Source organism: Haliotis rufescens, unplaced genomic scaffold (genome assembly GCF_023055435.1).
Source record: "Haliotis rufescens isolate VD_foot unplaced genomic scaffold, xgHalRufe1.0.p SCAF_104, whole genome shotgun sequence".
In the NCBI taxonomy this organism is placed as follows: Eukaryota; Metazoa; Mollusca; class Gastropoda; order Lepetellida; family Haliotidae; genus Haliotis; species Haliotis rufescens.
Genome location: NW_025963785.1, coordinates 732,059 through 750,325, shown reverse-complemented (window position 1 = coordinate 750,325; position 18,267 = coordinate 732,059). Strand labels below are relative to the sequence as shown.

At 42.7% G+C, this 18,267-nt stretch overlaps 1 protein-coding gene across 1 annotated transcript; it reads left to right on the top strand.

The window, feature by feature from the left end:
- The first annotated feature begins 369 nt into the window (after positions 1-369).
- LOC125377909 (translation initiation factor IF-2-like) lies at positions 370-2,761 on the top strand. The gene is made up of 2 exons (XM_048392003.1): positions 370-376; positions 1,203-2,761. Exons 1-2 carry the CDS (start codon positions 370-372, stop codon positions 2,759-2,761), a joined length of 1,566 nt encoding a protein of 521 aa, XP_048247960.1.
- The last annotated feature ends 15,506 nt before the right edge of the window (positions 2,762-18,267 follow it).

Here is an 18,267-nt window from a genome sequence, read left to right as displayed (position 1 = left end):
GACAGTATTTCTTTAAATATGCTATGTTTTCTGAACATATTATTTTAAGAACTTGAAACCTACAGACTAATCAGCAAGGGAATTTCGTTAATCATTACCGGGTGACACTTTGGAGGGCTTTGCAAAGAGATTAAAGTAGCAAAATCACTTCATAATTTTAAGAAACACAATCCTTAAATAGCACACATATTGTTGTTGCATATACAACCAGTACGACCGCCAGTAGATTTGACTTGGTTGCCAAGTCCTTTTGCAGATGTGTACCGTTAAAATTAATTACCCTTCGTGGTTCTTAGCAAAATCTATGCGCACTCAGCTCGATCATTTTTGCCTTCACACACACCTCGTGCAGTCAAACAAGTATAGTAAATGAAGCGTTGGTAAAATCTCGTACATTAAAATATTCATTGACCCTGGCTGGCTTGAAAGTCTTATTACAACGAGTACGCATACTCTGGTCCAACTCACTCCTCAAAACACTTCAGTCTGTTTCATGGAGATTTTGTTTACCTATGAATGGCGTTTTTGAAATAAGGTTAGACCTCGGTCATATACACGGACATTCTACGACTGTGTTTTTTACTGGAACCAGTGACGAAAACCCGGAGGATATGATTAAAACACTTAAGTGGTTTTTAAGCCACGGGTCTGAAAGGGTTCCCAACATCCGACATTTGTCGTAAGAACCGACTATTAATAGAAGAAACACTATTATTAAGAAACGAATGATCTCAATATCTGACTGGTAGTGTGTCAACGCACCTGGATGGCGTGGAAAATTGCTCATGCTATCAACCACTTGTTTGCTTGGCCCTGATTCAATTATTTATATAATCTAAATGCTTTCGACAAACATAATCTTCTTTTTTTGTCGTTTAACGCCGCATTTCAGCTATATGACAGCGGTCGGTAAATTATCGAGTCTGGAACAGACAATCCATGAGCATCGATCACGCAATTGAGATACGATGACATGCATCAACCAAATCAGCAGCCTGACCACCCGATCCCGTTAGTCGCCTCTTACGACAAGTATAGTCGCCTTTTACGGCAAGTATGGGTTGCTGAAGACCTATTCTACCCCGGATCTTCACGGGTTGATTGAATGTCATCTATCTGAATTGATGGATCAATGCTCATGACATCAATCAACGGACTGTCTGGTCCAGACTCGATTACGTAGGAGACACCATGTGGTGAAGGGAACGTACAGGAAACACCATGCGGTGAGGGGAACGTACAGGAGACACCACGTGGTGAAGGGAACGTACAGGAGACACCATGCGGTGAGGGGAACGTACAGGAGACACCATGCGGTGAAGGGAACGTACAGGAGACACCATGCGGTGAGGGGAACGTACAGGAGACACCATGCGGTGAAGGGAACGTACAGGAGACACCATGCGGTGAAGGGAACGTACAGGAGACACCATGCGGTGAGGGGAACGTACAGGAGACACCATGCGGTGAAGGGAACGTACAGGAGACACCATGCGGTGAGGGGAACGTACAGGAGACACCACCTAGTGAGAGGAACGTACAGGAGACACCACCTAGTGAGAGGAACGTACAGGAGACACCATGCGGTGAAGGGAACGTACAGGAGACACCACCTAGTGAGAGGAACGTACAGGAGACACCATGCGGTGAAGGGAACGTACAGGAGACACCACCTAGTGAGAGGAACGTACAGGAGACACCATGCGGTGAGGGGAACGTACAGGAGACACCATGCGGTGAAGGGAACGTACAGGAGACACCACGTGGTGAAGGGAACGTACAGGAGACACCACGTGGTGAAGGGAACGTACAGGAGACACCATGCGGTGAAGGGAACGTACAGGAGACACCATGCGGTGAGGGGAACGTACAGGAGACACCACCTAGTGAGAGGAACGTACAGGAGACACCATGTGGTGAAGGGAACGTACAGGAGACACCACGTGGTGAAGGGAACGTACAGGAGACACCACCTAGTGAGAGGAACGTACAGGAGACACCATGCGGTGAAGGGAACGTACAGGAGACACCATGCGGTGAGGGGAACGTACAGGAGACACCACGTGGTGAAGGGAACGTACAGGAGACACCACCTAGTGAGAGGAACGTACAGGAGACACCATGTGGTGAAGGGAACGTACAGGAGACACCATGCGGTGAAGGGAACGTACAGGAGACACCATGCGGTGAAGGGAACGTACAGGAGACACCATGCGGTGAGGGGAACGTACAGGAGACACCATGCGGTGAGGGGAACGTACAGGAGACACCACGTGGTGAAGGGAACGTACAGGAGACACCACCTAGTGAGAGGAACGTACAGGAGACACCACCTAGTGAGAGGAACGTACAGGAGACACCATGCGGTGAAGGGAACGTACAGGAGACACCATGCGGTGAGGGGAACGTACAGGAGACACCACGTGGTGAAGGGAACGTACAGGAGACACCACCTAGTGAGAGGAACGTACAGGAGACACCATGCGGTGAGGGGTACGTACAGGAGACACCGCATGGTAAGGTGAACAGAAAGGAGACACCATGTGGTGAGGGGAACATACATGAGACACCACGTGGTGAGGGGAACGTATTTGAGACGCCACGTGGTAAGGGGAACAGAAAAGAGACACCACGTGGTAAGAGAAACAGAAAGGAAACACCACATGGTAAGGTGAACAGAAAGGAGACACCATGTGGTGAGGGGAACATACAGGAGACACCACCTAGTGAGGACGACGTACAGGGGACACCACATGGTTAGGGGAACAGAAAAGAGACACCACGTGGTAAGAGAAACAGAAAGGAAACACCACTTGGTAAGGTGAACAGAAAGGAGACACCATGTGGTAAGGGGAACATACAGGAGACACCACTTGGTGAGGGGAACGTATTTGAGACGCCACATGGTAAGAGTAACAGAAAAGAGACGCCACGTGGTAAGGGAAACAGAAAGGAAACACCACGTGGTGAGGGGAACAGAAAGGAAACAACACGTGGTGAGGGGAACAGAAAGGAGACGTCGCGTGGTGAGGGGAACAGAAAGGAGACACCACGAGGTGAGGGGAACAGAAAGGAGACACCACGTGGTAAGGGGAACAGAAAGGAGACACCACGTGGTGAGGGGAACAGAAAGGAGACGTCACGTGGTGAGGGGAACAGAAAGGAGACACCACGTGGTGAGGGGGACAGAAAGGAGACACCACGTGGTGAGGGGAACAGAAAGGAGACACCATGTGGTGAGGGGAACAGAAAGGTAACAACACGTGGTGAGGGGAATATACAGGAGACACCACGTGGTGATGGGAACAGCAAGGAGACACCACGTAGTGAGGGGAACAGAAAGGAGACCCCACGTGGTGAGGGGAACAGAAAGGAGACACCACGTGGTGAGGGGAACAGGAAGGAGACACCACGTAGTTAGGGGAACAGAAAGGAGACACCACGTGGTGAGGGGAACAGAAAGGAGACGTCACGTGGTGAGGGGAACAGAAAGAAGACGTCACGTGGTGAGGGGAATATACAGGAGACACCACGTGGTGAGGGGAACAGAAAGGAGACACCACGTGGTGAGGGGAACAGAAAGGAGTCACCACGTGGTGAGGGGAACAGAAAGGAGACACCACGTGGTGAGGGGAACAGAAAGGAGACACCACGTGGTGAGGGGAACAGAAAGGAGACACCACGTGGTGGGGGGAACAGAAAGGAGACACCACGTGGTGAGGGGAACAGAAAGGAGACGTCACGTGGTGAGAGGAACAGAAAGGAGACACCACGTAGTGAGGGGAACAGAAAGGAGACACAACTTGGTGGAATGTACAGGAGACTTGATTATTTACAGACCGTCGTGATCATGTACCTTGAAATAATTTTAAAAAACTCAACAACAACAAAAATTAAATAATATAAGAGAGACAAATCGCAAAGAGCAATGGAGAACGAAGCGTGGCTTATTTTACGATAAAACATTGTTCTAGCATGACGTCATTCCGCGTCATGTTTTGGACTACCTTAATTTTGAGAGGGAAGTGGCTAGTGAGTTGTTCCCCCAAAAGTGAATGAGTACGGTTTTACCCATGTGGGGAATCGAACCCGGGGCCTTCGGCGTGACGAGCGATCGCTTCAACCACTTGGCTACCTCCCCGCCATAGATGTAGCTGGACTATGCAGATAAACGCAATGGCCGAATGGTCGCTTCCAAAAGTAGGAGATATATGACAATCGGTTTTGGGAGAAAAGGTACAAGATACTCGACCTGAAACTTGTGACAATATGCGAAACAGGTCAAATTTAACATCCTGCTCATAAAATGGACTCGTCCGACATTGCCGCGGTCGGATTCTATTCAGGTAGTCATCATTATTTAAATACAATATTTAAATATTTTTAAAGGGTGTACTTTTTACTAACATGTTTAAAGAGGCTGTACGTATAACAAATAAACGACTCGTGGTCGTTGTTTTTCGTACAATAAAACACTGCAGGGAGAATAAACGCCTCCACAACTGCAATGATTGTCGCTAAAACTAGGCCTCGTACGGCCTGAAATCTCAGGAGAGGATACAGTTCAAAACCCTATATCCTGCATACCAGTGCACACGATCTCCACTCCTTACCTTCAAGGTATCACTACTGTGTACCTATCTACCCTCGAGAAGCCTAACAGTATATCTCCCTTCAAATTAAAGACATTTGGTGCCAGATTTTGTTTTTGTTTGTTTGCCTGTTTGTTTTTAACGCCGCACTCAACAATATTCCAGCTATATGACGGCGGTCTGTAAATAACCAGACAATCCAGTGATTGACATCATGAGCGTCGATCCACGCAAAGTGGGATCGATGACATGCATCAATCATGTCAGCGAGCTTGACCACCCGATCCCGTTAGTCGCCTCTTACGACAAGCATAGTCGCCAGTTACGGCAACAATGGGTTGCTGAAGACCTGTTCGACCCAGGAACTTCACGTGCTGGATATTTGCAACACTGTTGCGGTGTTATGGAACTCTTTTCCGCTACGCCTCGGATGCGCCCCTTCAATAACCGTCTTCAAATCCCGACTAAAGACCCATCTTTTTCAACAACATTGACATTTATTGACTGTGTGTTTGTATGCACTTAGAGCATGCCCACCAGGCCTGGAGTTACAAATGGCCTCATTGTTACTCTCCCACACACCTGATTGACCTCAATGAAGCGTTGGTAAAATATCGTCTATAACACGATTTGGAGGCAAAGACCAGTCCAGTGAAGGTCACAGCACAGAGAGGACTCGTGTTCTCGGGTTCGGTTGTTAGTGATTTAAAACGTAAAGTCGCATCAGCAGTATCCTAGACATTATGACTAGATCATTTATAGACTTTATATCATATAAAATTCCGTCACCAAACGACAGTAACACAACCAGTAACATCAAGTTTTTGAATGACATTTAGAAGTGATACACATAAGGAAGAGAATTTATGGATGTCCCGATAAAGACGTTGACATCCATAAATTCTCTTCCTTAACCAGTCACACGTCGCGGAATTACATCAATAACTGCTTGGAAATACTTAAAGATGCTTATAGACAAGGACACAACATACAATTCGCTCTATTGATGGCCAGCAACCAAAAGGTAGATTACTATACTATGAACCATGGGGACTTACGGTACCTCTGCGACCTGGATGGTACCCCGGCAAGATTTACACCGTCCTCCTTACTGCTGACGATTTTGGCAATATAAGCCGAAAATAAACACAAACAAGTATTCTACGATTAAAACAGTTGTAGATAAATATGTACTATAAATGATGTGGTTTTACTGGTCCAAACAAACTTAAGTCCGTTTTTAAGATTGCATTTGTTTACTTTAAACCAGAGATCTATTATATGGTCTCTGTTTAAACTTAGTCGTGTTTGGCTGACATGAGATGAGTGTTTTTGACTGAACACGTCCCATTTTAATTCTGGAAACCCAAAAGTCCAGAAACTCTACGCTCTTTGCCCAGTCTCGGTTAAAGGTATTTACAAAATTAAACATGCCGTTTTCATGGGAACATACCAAGGAAGAAAAAATGAAAAAAAAAATGTTTAAAAACTCAATATTTAGACTATGTCGCCCATGGGCCTGCCCATGGGCGAAGTGTGGCCCATGGGCCTGCCCATGGGCGAAGTCTGGCCCATGGGTAGGCCCATGGGCAGGCCCATGGGCGAGAATATGTTCCTTTACTTAAAACTCATGTTTTTGTTTCGCAAATACATTTAATGTATTCATTCAAGTATCATGACACAAAATTTAATTCATTTTAACTTAATTCAACGATTTTATAACGATATTGAAATATTTCGCCCATGGGCGAGAAAAAGGTTTGGCCCATGGGCGAGAATATGTTCCTGTACTTAAAACTCATGATTTTGTTTCGCAAATACATTAAATGTATTTATTGAAGTATCATGACACAAAATTTAACTCATTTTAACTTAATTCAACGATTTTATAGCGATATTGAAATATTTCGCCCATGGGCGAGAAAAAGGTCTGGCCCATGGGCGAGAATATGTTCCTTTACTTAAAACTCATGTTTTTGTTTCTCGAATACATTAAATGTATTTATTTAAGTATCATGACACAAAATTTCACTCATTTTAACTTAATTCAACGATTTTATAGCGATATTGAAATATTTCGCCCATGGGCGAGAAAAGGGTTTGGCCCATGGGCGAGAATATTTTCCTTTACTTAAAACTTATGTTTTTGTTTCTCAAATACATGCAGGTGTTCTTACTATTTTCATGGCACATAATGTAACTCAATTTTACTCAATTCAGCTATTTTACAGATTTATTGAAATATTTCGCCCATGGGCGAGAAAGGTTTTGCCTTCGAAATCCTTGATTATTATATCATGCCAGAGTTCTGAAATTCAGTGACAATGCTGTTGAACAGTAGAATCTGATTGACGTATTGTGCAGAACCTGTTTGACACTATGGGTTCCAGGACCACTAACACTCTGAGCTGAAAAAGTTTGGTCCTAACCGCACCCAACATCTTTAATGAACCCGGCCTTATCTCTTAAAACGTTTTGGCAGTTTATCATACGAATTCATGTGCGTGTACAACATTAAATTTTAGTTAGTTTCTATTTCATTTCCCATTTTATGACCCGTTGATACATCCCACTGTGCAATTACGTGACAGGTACGCGTGCGCGTATTTTAATGGAAAGAAACTATTCGTCTTTTATTGCATAACGTTTGGCTGAATATCTTACATTCTAACGAAATCTCGAAATAATTATTTAATTACAAGCAGTGTCGAACTGACCAGTAGGAATTATGTTTCAATGCGATTGAGGAAAACGTGAGTGAATATTGTGACACTAAAACAACTTTTACCTGCATTGTCACTTTTGGTATGAAAATGGTAATAGTTAAGAAAAACGTAACAGCCTTCTTATGATAATTCTCATATTCTCATTAGTACGTTGTGTCTAATTACAGTGTCGGCCTTATTTACAGGTGATTCTACAATACTTGTTGTCGGTCAATTACAATCTGCCACACCACGCGTGAATAAACAGTTATGCAGGTGTTGCTGTGGGCAAATACCTAGCCTGTACATGTATATTTTTGTGGATACATGTATTACATATTTTCGTTGATATGTGGATATATTAAGCACCAAGACACAAAAAGTTTATGAAAGATGAATTTGTGCCTTGATATATATATTCAACGCGAACGAAGCTTGTATTTTCTCCGCGATCCTGATGTGTATCATCGTTTAATTGGTCATTCATTAAAAGTATGTTGTGAGGCGATATCAAAGGAGCTGCTCAATATACACAGTGTCGTCCGTTTCGCGTGAACTACCGGTGGTACCCTACCACCCTACCCTGTCAGTAAGAGTTATGTAATCGGTACACAAATATATTTGGTGCGATGTCAGTGTGGAAGGAGTTTGAACTACGTCCGCCAGTGGCCACAGAAAGTATAGTACCAATCAACAAGGCCAATGCCGTACTAATAACCTAGTGACTCGCGTAACAACGGCTGTCAATATGTCTGCTACATCTACCATACCATCATCCCTGTCACAACTGGCGTATTAACGGCTTATTCAAAATATTAATTGTAGAAATGTCGTTACCAGTCTAACGTACGTCGTATTCAGTCCTCAACTGGATGTTACATTCCTTATATCAGTTAACAGCCCTGTTTGTGAAAATATTTACTAGACATAAGATTTAAAGACTAATAAAATGAATTGTAAGACCGCATAGACCATAAAACCGAATAAAATATGTCTTGGTATCATCTCTTGTGTATTAGATGATGGCAATGACCGGAAATGTTATAACGTTAGATTAAGAAGGAGAAACATTAAAGTGTTTTACAATACTTGGAAACATGAGCAATAAGATGTAGCAACATAAACATGCATGGAATAGGGAAAAAGGATGAAAACAAATTGAAAAGAATTTTAATACAAAATTATCGAACTAAATAACTTGCCTGAACAGAAGGGGTACCCAAACTTGTTTGACAGTTATTCGTGTGTTGTAGACTGTCGAATGGGACTCATGTGTGTACGTAGGGTACGCATATCTATTGCAAGTTTTAGTACTCATACACTTTCTCTTTTTGTGTTTTGTTTGTTTGTTAGTTGTATAACGCCACACTTAGCAATATTTCAGCTGTATGACGGCGGTCTGTAAATAATCGAGTCTGGACCAGACAATCCAGTGATTGACATCATGTGCATCGATCCACCAATTGGGATACGATGACATGCATCAACCAAGTCAGCGAGCCTGACCACCCGATCCCGGTAGTCGCTTCTTACGACAAGCGCTGTCGCCCTTTTACGCCAAGACTGGTTTGTTGAAGATCTTCACGGGTCTATTGAATGCAGGGATTTGTAAAGTCATTCAGACAGCATACAATGCCAACTAAAAAATTATACTCAGTGTCTCCGCAAAGTAATATAGTACGGTACTTAGAGTACATGTGAGATTATACTCAGATTAGGGAGATGTTTTATCCATATAACGTGTTATTATTCTACCTAACAATGTATTTAATGAAATGAATGCAAAACAAACTCAACGGCTAAAAGGTTTCATTGAAAAAACTACCCCTAGTCTTGACTAATAAAACAACAACCCGACACAGATTAAACGCAACTTACAAACACAATCGTAATCTGGTTAGTCTGTATCACTCAACGAGGCCGCTTACTTTGCCCACAGTATGAAAGTATTGGGCAGTTCAGTAATTAGGAGCCAAAACCAGGCAGGTACGCTGGTCACACTTGACTGGTCTGACTGATGATTAGGTCGTCTGACAATTGTGAGTGAACCATAGCAAGAAGTATCTGCGAAACTATTAGCTCCTTTTATGGGACCGATTAGTTTTATGACCATGGGCCTCGGCACAAGCGTGGTGTTGGAAGACAAGTTATACATGTACATCCGATATGGTGACTGTTTTTCGCTATTCATATTCTAAATACATTCATAATACCACAACATTTTAGTACTCCTTGAAACTTTACAATCACTTCAATATGTACAATAGATTGAACGAGAACACTTGATATATTGCAGATTATTAAATCATTGTCTCTATTATCAGCCGCTACGTTTGTATCGTTTGCATTGTACAACGAAATATTTTATCTGTCCTTTTGCAGATTTAGCCTCAGAATGTGCTCATTCGAATTAGGAACGAAAATAATTGCTTATCATGACTATATATGATACAGTTAAAAGTTACTTGTACACTGTAGACGTATTCACTTTAAAGTCGCATACGACCTTCGTGAGCGAGTTGAATGATCCAGGTTAATTGGAACGAAGTCTAGAGAGGGTTATAAAGTTTTGTATTTGGTTATGTGTAGGTTTGTTAAATATAATTTTTTAAATTCCTTTTATTTCAATATGTAAAAACATAACTATGCGCTTAAAAACAGAGCTGACTTGATGGGAGATAGCCACCTCAGATTGTCTGTTGGACACGGTTTAACCTTACTGTGTCCTCACCCTGGTTGTTGTTACCGTTGTTATAAGGGATTAAGAGCTACGGCTCATTGCATTTTTGGTTACAGTCTTTATCACTAAAGTGGACATGTGCAGGTGAACTCTGTTCAATTAGTATATGAAATGCCCCAAAATGTGAACTCCAGACAATAATAACCTGAGGGTAAATCCACGTGCGTCTGCCTTTCCCCTCGTTCACCTTCGAAATCCTTGATTATTATATCATGCCAGAGTTCTGAAATTCAGTGACAATGTTGCTGAACAGTAGAATCTGATGGACGTTTTGTGCAGAACCTGTTTGACACTATGGGTTCCAGGACCACTAACGCTCTGAGCTGAAAAAGTTTGGTCCAAACCGCACCCAACATCTACAAGTTTGTAAGCTTGTAGACATCATTAAGAAGTAATTAACAGTCCCATGCTGAGACCTTTCTCAAAATTCAGACCGGTGGCAGGCTGCCAACAAAGAGAAGAAAATATCGCAACCCCGACACGAGTGTGCTCAGTCAAACAATGAACTTACGACCGGCAGAAAACAACTCCAGTTGAGTATGCCGATGCTGTATCTCAGCCGTGTTGGCCTGAAAATTTAAACATGCTAATTAAATCCAAAATCGTATAATTATTTTTAATAGAAACCGTATCTTAATTTGTTCTTGCTGCATCATATCGTGTATTTCATCTGTATATATGTAATGTGTATATGTATCAATGACTACACTTATACCGCATATTCTGCAACAGACTATAATTAATCACCTTATTATTGTCTCTCCATTTACCATGGCTGACTGCACTAATACCCTTTTAACAGTGGACACCGATATCAGTATACATGTAGGCTTTTTGTTCAAAAAGGAATATGCAGGAAATTATATGTAACAATTAACTGTGTACTAATTACATGTTTGAATGTTATCAGTTTTACGTTCTGAGATACAGTGATGTAAGCATCTTCTAAAATCTTCTAAAAATATAATAAAATACAAAACTCTCTGCCGTAATTGTTTGTGGAAATCATTCGATCAAGTAAAAAATGACTGCGTGACAAGACGAATCAACTATTTATACCCGATAAAAGAAACTGCCGTATTTTAGGAACAGTGCTATAACAAGACATTTGAAATTTCTAACAAGCAGATACATTAGAGACAGTGACTAGACAACAGGTACGTAATCCGTATCAATCAAAGGTGTAAAAAAACTGAAAATCATATCTGTCGGAGACCTACCAAATTACCAAGTTTTATCATTACTATATTTATTACAATGCAAATACTTTAGTGATACATTTTTTAGAGGAGAGGGCATACACACAAGTATATTGCTTCCGTGTGTGAATGCAGGTTGTACTTGGTATCTCAGTTCTCAGTTTCATACCGGTTGTATAACTGAATTTGTATATGGAACCATGCGTACAGCATGACAATTACTTGCTATTCGTCAGTTAACAACACACATAACACGGTCAAACAATTTTAGGCACCGCTTTTGCGAGTTATGTAGTACAATAATGTTTTATTAAAATCTATTTCAATTTGTTTTCACCATTTTCCCTATTGACAGTCGTTGTTACGTGTCACTAGGTAATTAGTACGGATTGACCTTGTTTATTGTTTCTATACTTTGAGGATTTCTGTGACAACTGGCGGACGTAATTCAAACTCCTTCCGCACTGACACCGCATCAAATATATTTGTGTACCGATTACGTAACTCTAATGGACAGGGTGGGGTGGTAGTTCACCGGACGACACTGTGTATATTGGGCGGCTCCTTTGATATCTCCTCCAAACATACGTTTATTGAATGACCCCATTACACGATGATACACATCTCGATGAATATATCAAGGCACTAATTCATCTTTCATAAACATTTTTTTGTCTTTGTGCTTAATATATCCACATATCAACGAACATTTGTAAAACATGTATCCTAAAAAAAATAAACATTTTCAGGCTAGGTATTTGCCCACAGCAACACCTGCATAACTGTTTATTCACGCGTGGTGTGGTAGATCGTAATTGACCGAGAGCAGGTATTGTAGAATCACCTGTAAATAAGGCCGACACTGTAATTAGACACAACGTACTAATGAGAATTATCATAAGAAGGCTGTTGTTTTTTCTGAACTGTTACCATTTTCATACCAAAAGTGACAATGCAGTTAAAAGTTGCTTTAGTGTCACAATATTCACTCACGTTTTCCTCAATCGCATTGAAACATAATTCCCACTGGTCAGTTCGAAACCGCATGTAATTAAAAAAATATTTCGAGATTTCATTAGAATGTAAGATATTCAGCCAAACGTTATGCAAAAAAAGACGAATAGTTTTTTTCATTAAAATACGCGCACGCGTACCTGTATATTGCATACCTGGTGTCACGTAATTGCCCAGTGTGATGTATCAACGGGACATTAAATGGGAAATGAAATAGAAACTAACTAAAATTTAATGTTGTGGAAAATAACTCCAATGAATTGGAGTACACGCACATGAATTCGTATGATAAACTGTCAAAACGTTTTGAGAGGTAAGGCCGGGTTCATTAAAGATCGCTACAATATGTAAAACAGGTGAAATTTGTAGAACTAAAGGAAACATCCAACCAAATGCCCTTTTTAAATAGTAATGTAATGATATAATATAAAGTATATTTCACATGATACAATATACTTTGCAAACAGTTAGTTGATGCTTGAAAGGGACTGACGAAAACATGGGCGAAATATTTTAATAACGCCGTAAAATAGTTGAATTAAGTAAAAATTAGTTAAATTTTGTGTCATGATACTAGAATAAATACATTTAATGTATTTGCGAAACAAAAACATGAGTTTTGAGTAAAGGAACATATACTCGCCCATGGGCCAAACCTTTTTCTCGCCCATGGGCGAAATATTTCAATATCGCTATAAAATCGTTGAATTAAGTTAAAATGAGTTAAATTTTGTGTCATGATACTTGAATGAATACATTAAATGTATTTGCGAAACAAAAACATGAGTTTTAAGTAAAGGAACATATTCTCGCCCATGGGCCTGCCCATGGGCCTACCCATGGGCCTGCCCATGGGCCTACCCATGGGCCAAACCTTTTTCTCGCCCATTTTCAATATCGCTATAAAATCGTTGAATTAAGTTAAAATGAGTTTAATTTTGTGTCATGATACTTGAATGAATACATTAAATGTATTTGCGAAACAAAAACATGAGTTTTAAGTAAAGGAACATATTCTCGCCCATGGGCCTGCCCATGGGCCTACCCATGGGCCAGACTTCGCCCATGGGCAGGCCCATGGGCCACACTTCGCCCATGGGCAGGCCCATGGGCGACATAGTCTAAATATTGAGTTTTTAAACAATTTTTTTTTCATTTTTTCTTCCTTGGTATGTTCCCATGAAAACGGCATGTTTAATTTTGTAAATACCTTTAACCGAGACTGGGCAAAGAGCGTAGAGTTTCTGGACTTTTGGGTTTCCAGAATTAAAATGGGACGTGTTACTGGAACCTTTGCAAAGAACAAGGTAGAAATGATTAAAAGCCTCTTTGTAGTGTCTCTTTTTTTACTAGAATGTTTCTTTTTCGATCATTTGTCAACTTGAAGTGTGTCTTTAACATCTGCTGAATGACTTCAAATAGTGTGTGGATGTTGGCATCCAAGAAAACATCCTCATGAGATTGGATGCCTTTTTGTACTAATTGTTTAGGCGTGTTTGTTTTCGAGGCAGAACGTATTCAGAACACAATTCCGGATGCCAGGTTTGCCCTAATCATTATCCTTAATTCGTTGTGATCATAGCTTTGGCCAAACATTGAAAACGTGTCAGCGATCTGTGCTACGTTGGGCTTTGTCTGTAATAAGCTGATACACCGCGATAAAGCAACTACAGTATAAAATAGACCTCAAATCCAACTAATCCACTCACTCACTCGAGATAAATTGACAGGTGGATATTCCCTCGGTGTCGGCTTGTAGGAAATTTCGATTCCGCAGAGCAGCGTACATATTTGCATTGTGTTATAAGGATGATGGGTTGCAAAGCATGTCCTTAAATATGGAGAAAATAAGTGGTGTTAGTTCGCATAAATAAAATATTCCGATGGATGGCATTCGGTTTGCTGAATTTATGTTTTATATCTCAAAGGCGGTAAGGAGAGGAGAAATGATGTTCAACGCGGCGCTCAAGATGGTTGCACTTACATAGACAGAGACATGCATTCACGTGGGTGGCTGCTTGTACTAGTGCGGACTAATGTTGGTTATAGTGCTGGCCCACTGAGATACCATACCGCAGTTTAACAGGAATACCCCACTCAGACACACTATACTCACTCCGGGCCGACCAGTCCTTGTTTTAGCCCCTTAATGCCAAGCGCCAGCCAGGGTATTGCAAGTACCATCTTTTAACGCGTTTGGTATGACGTAGCCTGAGATAGAACCACCGACCTTCCACTCTCCGAGCAGGCGCTCTATCCACTACACCACGGAGGCGGTCTAATGTTTCAAAGCTAACCCAGGAGAAATTATGGAATGATACCAATATTACAGTATGTCTAAAGGCCGCTTCATTATATTGTTGTGGATATTTTATACAACCTGTCATTTCTGAGCTGCATGACATCTAAACCCCAAAAGGAGTAATTGTTGTTCTTTTGTTAAAATCTAAATTTCCGAAGCGAGGTGGTAAAGAAATTAAGTATTCCGTGAAGACCCGGCTCAGCATTGGACTTCAGTGACCTATGTTTGTCTCCCCTCGAGAAGATTCGGTTTAGTATTGGTCTTCAGTGACCTATGTTTGTCTCCCCTCTAGAAGATCCGGTTTAGTATTGGTCTTCAGTTACCTATGTTTGTCTCCCCTCGAGAATATCCCGGTGAGTATTGGTCTTAAGCGACCCATGCTTGTCTCCCCTCGAGAATGTCCCGGTTAGTATTGGTCTTCAGTGACCCATGCTTATCTCCCCTCGAGAAGATCCGGTTTAGTATTGGTCTTCAGTGACCCATGCTTATCTCCCCTCGAGAATATCCCGGTTAGTATTGGTCTTCAGCGACCCATGCTTATCTCCCCTCGAGAAGATCCGGTTTAGTATTGGTCTTCAGTGACCCATGCTTATCTCCCCTCGAGAATATCCCGGTTAGTATTGGTCTTCAGCGACCTATGTTTGTCTCCCCTCGAGAATATCCCGGTTAGTATTGGTCTTCAGCGACCCATGCTTGTCTCCCCTCTAGAAGATCCGGGTTAGTATTGGACTTCAGCGACCTATGTTTGTCTCCCCTCGAGAAGATCCCGGTTAGTATTGGACTTCAGCGACCTATGTTTGTCTCCCCTCGAGAAGATCCCGGTTAGTATTGGACTTCAGCGACCTATGTTTGTCTCCCCTCGAGAATATCCCGGTTAGTATTGGTCTTCAGTGACCTATGTTTGTCTCCCCTCGAGATATCCCGGTTAGTATTGGTCTTCAGCGACCTATGTTTGTCTCCCCTCGAGAATATCCGGGTTAGTATTGGTCTTCAGCGACCCATGCTTGTCTCCCCTCTAGAAGATCCGGGTTAGTATTGGACTTCGGCGACCTATGTTTGTCTCCCCTCGAGAAGATCCCGGTTAGTATTGGTCTTCAGTGACCTATGTTTGTCTCCCCTCGAGATATCCTGGTTAGTATTGGTCTTCAGCGACCTATGTTTGTCTCCCCTCGAGAATATCCGGGTTAGTATTGGTCTTCAGCGACCCATGCTTGTCTCCCCTCTAGAAGATCCGGGTTAGTATTGGACTTCAGCGACCTATGTTTGTCTCCCCTCGAGAATATCCCGGTAAGTATTGGTCTTCAGTGACCCATGCTTATCTCCCCTCGAGAATATCCCGGTTAGTATTGGTCTTCAGCGACCTATGTTTGTCTCCCCTCGAGAATATCCCGGTTAGTATTGGTCTTCAGCGACCCATGCTTGTCTCCCCTCTAGAAGATCCGGGTTAGTATTGGACTTCAGCGACCTATGTTTGTCTCCCCTCGAGAAGATCCCGGTTAGTATTGGACTTCAGCGACCTATGTTTGTCTCCCCTGAGAATATCCCGGTTAGTATTGGTCTTCAGTTACCTATGTTTGTCTCCCCTCGAGAATATCCCGGTTAGTATTGGTCTTCAGCGACCCATGCTTGTCTCCCCTCTAGAAGATCCGGGTTAGTATAGGACTTCAGCGACCTATCTTTGTCTCCCCTCGAGAAGATCCGGTTTAGTATTGGTCTTCAGTGACCTATGTTTGTCTCCTCTCGAGAAGATCCGGTTTAGTATTGGACTTCAGTGACCTATGTTTGTCTCCCCTCGAGAAGATCCGGGTTAGTATTGTCCTTCAGTGACCTATGTTTGTCTCCCCTTGAGAAGATCCGGTTTAGTATTGGTCTTCAGTGACCTATGTTTGTCTGCCCTTGAGAATATCCCGGTTAGAATTGGTCTTAAGCGACCCATGCTTGTCTCCCCTCGAGAATGTCCCGGTTAGTATTGGTCTTCAGTGACCCATGCTTATCTCCCCTCGAGAAGATCCGGTTTAGTATTGGTCTTCAGTGACCCATGCTTATCTCCCCTCGAGAATATCCCGGTTAGTATTGGTCTTCAGCGACCCATGCTTATCTCCCCTCGAGAAGATCCGGTTTAGTATTGGTCTTCAGTGACCCATGCTTATCTCCCCTCGAGAATATCCCGGTTAGTATTGGTCTTCAGCGACCTATGTTTGTCTCCCCTCGAGAATATCCCGGTTAGTATTGGACTTCAGCGACCTATGTTTGTCTCCCCTCGAGAAGATCCCGGTTAGTATTGGACTTCAGCGACCTATGTCTGTCTCCCCTCGAGAATATCCCGGTAAGTATTGGACTACAGTGACCCATGCTTATCTCCCCTCGAGAATATCCCGGTTAGTATTGGTCTTCAGCGACCTATGTTTGTCTCCCCTCGAGAATATCCCGGTTAGTATTGTTCTTCAGCGACCCATGCTTGTCTCCCCTCTAGAAGATCCGGGTTAGTATTGGACTTCAGCGACCTATGTTTGTCTCCCCTCGAGAAGATCCCGGTTAGTATTGGACTTCAGCGACCTATGTTTGTCTCCCCTCGAAAAGATCCCGGTTAGTATTGGACTTCAGCGACCTATGTTTGTCTCCCCTCGAGAATATCCCGGTTAGTATTGGTCTTCAGTGACCTATGTTTGTCTCCCCTCGAGAATATCCCGGTTAGTATTGGTCTTCAGCAACCTATGTTTGTCTCCCCTCGAGAATATCCGGGTTAGTATTGGTCTTCAGCGACCCATGCTTGTCTCCCCTCTAGAAGATCCGGGTTAGTATTGGACTTCAGCGACCTATGTTTGTCTCCCCTCGAGAAGATCCCGGTTAGTATTGGACTTCAGCGACCTATGTTTGTCTCCCCTCGAGAATATCCCGGTAAGTATTGGTCTTCAGTGACCCATGCTTATCTCCCCTCGAGAATATCCCGGTTAGTATTGGTCTTCAGCGACCTATGTTTGTCTCCCCTCGAGAATATCCCGGTTAGTATTGGTCTTCAGCGACCCATGCTTGTCTCCCCTCTAGAAGATCCGGGTTAGTATTGGACTTCAGTGACCTATGTTTGTCTCCCCTCGAGAAGATCCCGGTTAGTATTGGACTTCAGCGACCTATGTTTGTCTCCCCTCGAGAATATCCCGGTTAGTATTGGTCTTCAGTTACCTATGTTTGTCTCCCCTCAAGAATATCCCGGTTAGTATTGGTCTTCAGCGACCCATGCTTGTCTCCCCTCTAGAAGATCCGGGTTAGTATTGGACTTCAGCGACCTATGTTTGTCTCCCCTCGAGAAGATCCGGTTTAGTATTGGTCTTCAGTGACCTATGTTTGTCTCCTCTCGAGAAGATCCGGTTTAGTATTGGACTTCAGTGACCTATGTTTGTCTCCCCTCGAGAAGATCCGGGTTAGTATTGGACTTCAGTGACCTATGTTTGTCTCCCCTTGAGAAGATCCGGTTCAGTATTGGTCTTCAGTGACCTATGTTTGTCTGCCCTTGAGAATATCCCGGTTAGTATTGGTCTTCAGTGACCTATGTTTGTCTCCCCTCGAGAAGATCAGGGTTAGTATTGGTTTCAGTGACCTATGTTTGTCTCCCCTTGAGAATATCCCGGTTAGTATTGGTGTTCAGTGACCTATGTTTATCTCCCCTCTAGAAGATCCGGGTTAGTATTGGTCTTCAGTGACCCATGCTTGTCTCTCC